Here is a 9804-nt window from a genome sequence, read left to right on the forward strand (position 1 = left end):
CAGATACCACACTACACCAGCCATGCAGAACACCCATGGGTTTCCTGGAAGTATTGCATTGTAGCTCTTTGGCATGACGCGCCCTTCTCCCGCCCACGCCGTTCGCTGGGGCCGCTTCCCAGCTGAGTATTCCGCTGGGAAGCGGCCCGAGCGAACGGCTTGTCCGCAGCCTGCCTGCCCGCACGCCCGCGGCTCGCGCGCCCTTCTCCCGCCCACGCCGTTCGCTGGGGCCGCTTCCCAGCTGAGAATTCGCTTCAGGACTCAGCTGGGAAGCGGCGCAAGCGAGCGGGGTGGGCGGGCGAAGGGCGGGCGAGCGGCAGCGAGGAGTTTGCGTGGGCGGTGGGGAAACCCCAGCGCCGCTTCCCAGCTGAGTCCGGCTCCTCGCTAGCGCTGCGGAAGTAAAAACACCATCTGCGCATGCGCAGATGGTGTTTTTACTTCCGCAGCGCTACTTCGCAAAAACCCGATCATTGCTAGGGGTCCTGGAACGGAACCCTCGCAATGATCGGGGGATCACTGTATAGAAGAAAATAAGGCTAAAGAGAGGGAAAGAAAAAGAGAAAAGGGAGAAGGAAAGAGAAGAGGAAAAATTAAAAAGAAAAAGAAAGAAAGAAGAGATAAATTCATATCTATAAATTTATCAGATGTCGTAAATAGTGACAACATATCTATTGACCCAATTACTCTTCAGCTTTTAAGATCTTTACTATCAATAAAGATGAAAGTTTTAAGAAAAGAAGATATTTAAAATGAGAGGTCAATGGTTTAAATGCAGTACTGAAAAGCTAACTCTGCCCACTGCCAGGAGTTCGATTCTGACCTCAAGGTTGACTCAGCCTTTTATCCTTCTGAGGTCAATAAAACGAGGGTCCAAATTTTTGGGGCAGTGTGTTGATTCTAAACTGCTCAGAGTGCTGTAAAACACAATGGAGTGGTACAAAAAGTCTTAAGAGCTATTGCTGTATGCTACATTGCTATTTGCTATGTGACAGAGTTCCCCAACCTTTCCGGCTCTATGGATTGGGGGAGGGAGGGGATAGTTCTGCATGAGTGACAGGCAAGTGTGCATTTGCACTAGCTCCATGTGCTTGAGTGGCATGCATGTGTATTCACCACTCACGCAAATTGAGTGTGCATGCATGCGCTCACCTACTCATGCAAGGTAAAATGCTCTCTGTTTGGCCGCTACTTTGGGCGGCCCCGTTTTGAACAACTGATGGCCCAGTCATGTGGCCTGGGGGTTGGAGACCCCTGCTACTTGCTGTATTGCTATTTTCCCCCTCTGAGGTAGGAGACAGGAAATAATCTTAAATTCTGGGCCTTTTTTTCTTTTGGTTAAAGTCAGTATTTGCCTAGAATAGTTGTTTTAGAACGCTAAGGTAACCCACAGCTGTGGGCCTTCGTCCTGCTGTTGGATGGCTCAGATTGCTTGGCCCTTGGTTGGGTCTTGGATTAGGCATCTTTTATACCATACATTTATTTCCCTGAATGTTTACAGCAGGGTTTCTCAACCTTAGCAACTTTAAAATGAGTGGACTTCAACTCCAACAACTCTCCAGCCAGACAGATAGGCCAAGATACAGTGGTACCTCTACTTAAGAACGCCTCTACTTAAGAACTTTTCTATATAGGAACCGGGTGTTCAAGATTTTTGTGCCTTTACTTAAGAACCATTTTCTACTTAAGAACCTGAGCCTGGAAAAATTTCCCAGGAAATTTGAGAGCGGCACAAAGGGCCGGCCAGTTTCCTGCCATTCCCCCTTTAATCCTGGCCATCTGGGCTGCCAGAGGAGCCTTTCAATGGCGCTTAAGGAGGCTTTGGCAGTCCAGAGCGAACGAAGCATTTTCCTTTCTCTGGGCGCTTGGAGAGGGAATAAACTTCTGCCAGTGCCCAGAGAAAAGAAACGCTCCCTTCACTCTGAGCAGCCGAGGAGTCACCGCAGCAAAGGAAAGGCGCCGGCTACAAAGCAAGCGAGTGAGAAGAGAGGGGAGCCCTTCAGCATGGGAAGGAAGAGGAAGCAGGTAGCAGCAGCAGCAGGCAGTTTATGGGAAGCAGCCTCGCGCTGGGTGTATTGGAGGCGCGTGCTCCTTCTTGCCACCTCAGAGTCCCTCTTTTTTTTTTAAGCCTTCATATTTTGGATTTTTTTGATTCCCCTCCCCTCCCCTTCTTCCTTCGGTAGCTACTCCCTTCCTCCTCTTCTTCCTCCTCCTCCCCCCTCCCAAATTCCGAGCTTTTATTTCTTTCCTAATGGGTCTGCACGCATTATTTGCTTTTACACTGATTCCTATGGGAAAAATTGCTTCCACTTAAGAACATTTCTACTTAAGAACGTGGTCATGGAAAAAATTAAGTTCTTAAGTAGAGGTACCACTGTATACTGGAGAATTGCAGTACATCTGAGAACTAAGAATTACGCAACAAAGTTGTCAATATTCATTCTTGCACTTCTGAAGCTTTTCAGTTGACAGCTGTGTTCAGTCATCAAGCAATTTGTTTTGAAAGCCAGCACCCAAGAAATTTGAGCAGACTGAGGCAAATCCCTTTTCTAAGGCCAGGGTGACGTTGGCTGGTGATTGCTTTAAAGTATTTACAACCTAATTCTTTCTCTGAAGCATTTGTTTTTTTAAACTGAATAAGGCAAAAACTCAGTTTTACTCCCAGTCTACACCGTGGAGGCTGGGATAGTTAGTGGGGCTGCATGGGGGCCATCAGAACCCCCTAGATCAGGGATGGCAAACCTTTTTTTGCTTGGGTGCCAAAAGGGTGTGTGTGCCCATGATAGTGCACATGTGTGTGCCCATACCCATAATGCAATGTCTTCCCCGCACACATGTATGCATAACCCCCCCCCCCCAATGCAAGCACATACCCCTCACTGAAGCCTCTGGAGCAGGGGTGGGCAATTAATTTTGCCATGGGGCCGCATGAGAAATTGGGATGGTTTTAGAGGGCCGGACTAATATACAGTAGTACCTCTAGATACGAGCTGCTCCACATGCGAATATTCCAAGTTACGAGCCACGACGCGAGCGAAATTTCTGTTCCAGACCCGAGCTCAAATTCGGGATACGAGCCGAGCTTCCACTAGGTGGCGCAAGAATCCTTGCTGATGGTTATCTCGGCGCGAAAAACAAAGTCTAAAGGCATTCGTTCGAGATGCGAGTTGATCGACTTACGAGCTCGGGTCTGGAACGAATTAAACTCATATGTCGAGGTACCACTGTAGTTAACTCAGTTCTACCCAATACTGTAAAGACCCAGACCCTGGCCTGACCTAAACACTCAGACCCACTCTACAGGCCCCTAATTGTTTGCTTTATGGCAACACGGTGCTCCATAGTCACTGTGCTGGAGGGTTTGTGTGGTTTCTGTGCTCGGCCACTATCAATAGGAGGTCGGGGTCTGCTCCAGTGTGAGGATGAAGGAGCTCACCATGTCTACCGCGACTCCTCGGTTCCTGCTTTCCTCATGATTCATCAGGAAAGCAGGAACCGGAGGAGTCCCGGCAGATGCAGTGAACTCTTTCATCCTCGTGTTGGAGCGGACCTCGACCTCCGCGGACTGGTCACAGACAGCGGGCGGGCTGGATGCGGTCCACGGGCTGCCCCTTGCCTAGATCTGCTCTGGAGGCTATGGATGGCAAAAAATGGGCCTACTGGAAGTTTGTTTCAAAACTTTTGATAGGCCCGTTGTGCCGTTTTTCGCCTTCCGCAGCTTTCAGGATGCTTTCCTGAAGCCTGGAGAAGGTGAAAACGGCCTCCCCCACCTTCCAGCAGGCCGAAAATCAGCTGACCAATGCGAGCATGTGTGCTGGAGCTGACAGAGGGCAACACCTCGCATGCCCTCAGATATGGCTCTGCGTGCCATCTGTGGCATCTGTGCTATAGGTTCGCCATCAGGGCCCTAGATCAAGGGCGTCCAACCTTAGCAAGTTTAAGAACTCTGGACTTCAACTCCCAGAATTCTCCATCCAGAGTGGCTGGCTGAGGAATTCTGGGAATTGAAGTCTACACGTCTGAAGGTTGCCAAGGTCAAATAACTCTGCCCTAAACAGAACAACAGAACCACAGTAGTCAGTTGCAGAACACTAGCTGGGGGGTTTCCCACTGATTTTCAATAACAAATAAAATGTATTTATTCTTGGGTTAGGCTTACAGCCCTTAAAGATTAGATTAGATTTATTGGATTTATATGCCGCCCCTCTCCGCAAACTCGGGGCGGCTCACAACAATAATAAAAAACAGCACAGTACATAATACCAAATCCAATGCCCACCAATCTAATTACAATTTAAAATTAGTATTCTCATAAAAACAGTATATATAAAAAACAGGCACACAGTCAATCAATCAACAAACAACATGGGCAAATGATTAAAATGCCAACTTCCCCTTTAATATGTCTTTTTTTTTTTGTATGAAAGTTTGATATGGCCCAGTTGAACAACAACGCTCTCTACATGGGGCTACCTTTGAAAAGTGTTCGGAAACTTCAGATTGTGCAGAATGCAGCTGCGAGAGCAATTTTGGGTTTCCCCAGGTATGCCCATGTCAAACCAACACTCCGCAGTCTGCATTGGTTGCCGATCAATTTCCGGTCACAATTCAAAGTGTTGGTTATGACCTATAAAGCCCTTCATGTCATCGGACCAGAATATCTCCGGGACCGCCTTCTGCCGCACGAATCCCAGCGACCGATTAGGTCCCACAGAGTTGGCCTTCTCCGGATCCCGTCGACTAAACAATGTCATTTGGCGGGTCCCAGGGGAAGAGCCTTCTCTGTGGCGGCCCTAACTCTCTGGAACCAGCTCCCCCCGGAGATTAGAACTGTCCCCACCCTCCTTGCCTTCCGTAAAGTTCTTAAAACCCACCTTTGCCGCCAGGCATGGGGGAATTGAGATATCTCCCCCAGGCCTATACAATTTATGTATGGTATGTTTGTATGTATGTCTGATTAATAATGGGGTTTTTTAAAAATGTTTTAAAATTATTAGATTTGTTATGAATTGTTCTATTGCTGTTGTGAGCCGCCCCGAGTCTACGGAGAGGGGCAGCATACAAATCTAATAAATAAATAAATAAACATGACTGCTGCTAAAATAATCATTTTACAAAAATAATAACCCGCAGCTGCCCCCAATTTTCCAGTTGCTGCTGAAGACATTTGCCTTCACCCTCAAATCAATTCCTCTTTGTTATCTGCTTGCCGCAGGCCTTGCATCCATTTGCTGAGGACGACATGTGCCGAACCAGCCAGGGGTCACCAGCTTTTCAGCCTCCAGAAATTGCCAACGGCCTTGATACCTTTTCTGGCTTCAAAGTGGACATCTGGTCAGCGGGTGTCACGCTGTAAGTAAATGAGAATGCCAAGCAGGACGCAAACCCTTAATGTCAGCCACAGGATGATTGTGACAGTTGCGACAGTGTCAGCCACTGGGATTCCTTGCGCTGCTAACTAGGGGAAATCATTTAAAGGGGCAGTCCCTTGGTAAATACCCCTTGTGTTCTAGAAGGATACTCTGTTTATCTTGACCCTTTTTCCAGAATGGCAGCTTTCACCTGTGAAAGACTGGATAGGGCACAAAAGGCATTTAGATATAGGTCAGACCTTGGTTGCTTATGTTTATGTTCTGTGAGCCGCCCCGAGTTTTCGGAGAAGGGCAGCATACAAATCTAAATAGTAGTAGTAGTAGTAGTAGTAGTAGTAGTAGTAGTAATGATGATGATGCAGGGAGTCTAGGCTAATTGCCTGCTTGACCTTCCTCTGGATTCAGATGATTGCTCTTCAACAGCTTCCTTCCTTCCTTCCTTCCTTCCTTCCTTCCTTCCTTCCTTCCTTCCTTCCGTCCGTCCTTCCTTCCTCCCTTCCTCCCTCCCTCCCTCCCGCTCTTTCTCTCTCTCTCCCTCCCTCCCTTCCTTCCTTCCTTCCTCTCTCTCTCTCCCCCTTCCTCCCTCCCTCCCTCTCTTTCTCTCTCTTCCTTCCTTCCTCTCTCTCTCCCTCCCCCTCCCTCCCTCTCTTTCTCTCTCTCTTCCTTCCTTCTTTCCTTCCTTCCTCTCTCTCTCTCTCTCCCCCTCCCTCCCTCTCCCTCTCTCTCTCTCTCTTTCTTTCTTTTTTTCTCAGTCATCCAGGCCACAGTTCCAAAGTTGCTTTTTCAAAAGGCAACTGGACTTTCCTTTTTCGTGAAGACTCATCCAAAAAGCTTCTTCAGAATGTCTTCAAGGGAAAAACATGTTCAGTTGCCTTTAAAAAAAAAAAAACCACCTTTAGGACAACCATGACCTGGATCAGGGGTCGACAACCTTGGCAATTTTAAGACTTGTGGGCTTCAACTCCCAGAGTTCCTCAGCCAGCTTTGCTTTGCTGGCTGAGGAACTCTGGGAGTTGAAGTCCATAAGTCTTAAAATTACCAAAGTTGTCGACCCCTGACCTGGATGACTGAGAATCTCTCCATAGACATTTAGCTCTGCATTTTTGGATGAACACCTTTCAAATGGTGTGGGAGTATATGAACGGATTTCCAGAAAAGTTGCAGAATACCGTATAGATTTTTGTGGAATGGAGCCATTTGTGCTTCAGCCTGAGATGCAGACAACACAACAACAACAACAAAAATCCAGTTGCCTTTGAAAAAGCATCTTTGGGTCGGAGAGGAATTCTTAAATGCACCTTATCATTTCTTCTTTCCTCTCTCTCTGCTCTCCCTAACCCCTTCCCCCTGCTCTGCAGGTACAATATTACAACAGGCCTTTATCCCTTTGAGGGTGATAATATTTATAAATTATTTGAAAACATTGGAAAAGGAGACTACGTAATCCCTGAGGATTGTGGCCCTCCGCTTTCGGATTTGCTTAGAGGTAAGTAAGCGCTATATATATAAATCATATATTTTTATGGAGAAACTTCCCCTGCACTCATCATTGGTACAAAAAGGCCAGTTCATCAGATCATTCCCAACTTAATCATAGCGTGAGTTTCAGTTACTCCGTCCATCAGCCTCAATGAGTAAAGTGGTAGTATTTTAAAATACCTTGGGAGATACCAGCAATGGCAGGGATAATACCAGTAGCTGTTGCCTTACTTTCTGTTCCCCCTTACTAGTAAAAGAACATTGAAAATAATTAAATTCAGGAAGGAAAAAAATATCCAAATGCCACAATAGGCTGTTAGTAAACTCTATTAATGTATTTACTGTAGGTTGTTAATAAACTTGTATTTTACCTCTTTGTTTTGTTCTTCAGTGCTTAATCCTTTAAAGTAGTTTTTAAGATGTCTGGAGATTGTACATTGAGAGCATATGCACCAAAGACAAATTCTTTGTATATCCAATCACACTTGGCCAATAAAGAATTCCATTCCATTCCATTCTATTCTATTGCAGCACATGAGCCGCATAATAAACATATTAGGAGGCCCTGGAAAAAAATAATTAGGTAGGGAAGGAAGGAAGTACTGTCTCGCTTACAGGCTCCTGCCTGAGCACAAGTTGTTGTTACTCTGTTAGCAGATTTATGTCAGTGTTTGCTTCCCGGCCATAAGTCAAATCAATTTGCAAGACGGTTGAGGAAGAACAGATAATGGTGTAGAAATCTTAGCATCACAGGCAGACAGGCAGAGAGACTGACAGTCCTTTAGTTTTGGCTAACAGGGCAGAATGTGCTTCTCTTCAGCCTTCAAGAACCAAGTCCAAAACATAAGTGACTATTTGAAGTTACAATGACCTCCCAAAGCTACTTGCCTGCACTGGCTACCGATCAGTTTCCGGTCACAATTCAAAGTGTTGCTTATGACCTATAAAGCCCTACATGGTATCGAACCAGAATGCCTCCGGGACTGCCTTCTGCCGCACGAATCGCAGCGACTGATTAGGTCCCACAGAGTTGGCCTTCTGGCGGGACCCAGGGGAAGAGCCCTCTCTGTGGCGGCCTCGGTCCTCTGGAATCAACTCCCCGCCCCCGGAGATTAGGACTGCCCCCACCGTCCTTGCCTTTCGCAAACTCCTAAAAACCCATCTATGTCGCCAGGCATGGGGAAATTGACATACCCCTAGCTGTTTCGATTTATGTATGGTTTGCCTGGATTGTATGATTGTTTTTTATAAGGGTTTTTAAAAATTGTTTTAAATATTGGATTTGTATATGTATTGCTTGTTGCGAGCCGCTCTGAGTCCTCAGAGAGGGGCGGCATACAAATCTAATAAATTATTATTAATTATTATTGCCACTCGGTACCAAAGTTTCAGTAGTTCCCTGACTCCCACCCCACCGTCATGGGATCACATTTTGAGCACTCTGCAACCACCCACCTTTATGGCCATTTGCAGTTTCTGGAGTCATGTAACTGCAATTTACGACATTTTTGCCAAAAGCCAGCATTTACTTCTCACTGTAATGGAGGTATATTTGTATGATGGAATAGAGCAACAGCAACAGCACTCAGACATATACCATTTTACAGTGCTTTACAGCCCCTCTCTTAAGCAGTTTACAGAGTTAGCATCTTGCCCCCAACAATCTGGGTCCTCAATTTACCCACCTTGGAAGGATTTGCAGAGATTCCTAGGAAGCAAACATAAACATACAGGAAGCCCTCGACTGAAGATGAAACTCAAGTACTTTGGCCACCTAACAAGAAGGAAGGACTCCCTGGAGAAGAGCCTAATGCTGGGGAGGATGGAGGGCAAAAGAAGAAGGGGACAACAGAGAACGAGGTGGCTGGATGGAGTCACTGAAGCAGTCGGCGTGAGCTTAAATGGACTCCAGAGGATGGTAGAGAACAGGAAGGCCTGGAGGAACGTTGTCCATGGGGTCGTGATGAGTCGGACATGACTTCGCAACTAACAACAACAAGAACAACAAAGGGGTGACTTGATCGAAGTGTATAAAATCATGCACGGGATAGAAAAGGTGGATAGAGAAAAATTCTTTTCTCTACCACACAATACTAGGACAAGGGGGCCTTCCCTAAAGCTCATATGTAAGAAATCGAGGACAAATCAGGGAAATATTTCTTCACCCAGAGAGTCCTTGGTTTCTGGAATTCACTTCCAGAAGAGGTTGTGACAGCTGTCAGCCTTGATAGCTTCAAGGCAGGATTAGACAGATTCATGGATGCCAAGCATATAGATGGTTATTGAAATGGATGTCCAAGTGCTGCCTCTATATTGGTTGAGGCAGGCAGGGTTCCCTTGAGTACCACTTGTTGGGGTCCTTCTCTTTCTGCTCAAGATCCCCATGGACAATTGGTGGGCCACTGTGGGACACAGAATGCTGGACTCGATGGGCTTTGGCCTGATTCAGCATGGCTCTTCTTAGGTTCTTTTGTAACAAATATATGGCTGGGAGAGTTGGGCCATAAGGAAGGCTGAGTGCCAAAGAATTGAGGCCTTTGAACTCTGATGCTGGAGAAGACTCCTGCAAAGTCCCTTGGACTGCAAGGCCATCCAAACGGTCAGTCCAACATGAGATCCACCCTGATTGTTCTTTCAAAGCCCGGATCCTGAAGATGAAACTCAAATCCTCTGGCCACCTAATCAGATGGAAGGACTCACTGGAGACGAGCCTAATGCTGGGAACAATGGAGGGCAAAAGAAGAAGGGGATAACAGAGAACGAGGGGGCTGGATGGAGTCACTGAAGCAGTTGGCGTGAGCTTCAATGGACTCCAAGGGGTGGTAGAGGACAGGAAGGCCTGGAGGAAGTTGGTCCGTAGGGTCGCGATGGCTCAGAAACAACTTTGCAACTAAGAACAACAGCAAGCCTTCATCTTGTAACCGGTTGCTTGGCACCCATTAGACGTTACAATGGA

At 46.7% G+C, this 9804-nt stretch overlaps 1 protein-coding gene across 7 annotated transcripts in view; it reads left to right on the forward strand.

Moving 5' to 3' along the window:
* Positions 1-9804, forward strand: part of STK11 (serine/threonine kinase 11) — a 138175-nt gene that overhangs the window by 71605 nt on the left and 56766 nt on the right. For all 7 annotated transcript variants that reach the window (XM_070745072.1, XM_070745080.1, XM_070745063.1 and 4 more), the window contains 2 exons: positions 5213-5349; positions 6728-6855. In XM_070745072.1, coding sequence (XP_070601173.1) covers positions 5213-5349; positions 6728-6855 — 265 coding nt within the window. The remainder of the gene's footprint in view (positions 1-5212; positions 5350-6727; positions 6856-9804) is intronic.

The sequence above is a fragment of the Erythrolamprus reginae genome, chromosome 1, assembly GCF_031021105.1.
Source record: "Erythrolamprus reginae isolate rEryReg1 chromosome 1, rEryReg1.hap1, whole genome shotgun sequence".
NCBI classification, from domain to species: Eukaryota; Metazoa; Chordata; class Lepidosauria; order Squamata; family Dipsadidae; genus Erythrolamprus; species Erythrolamprus reginae.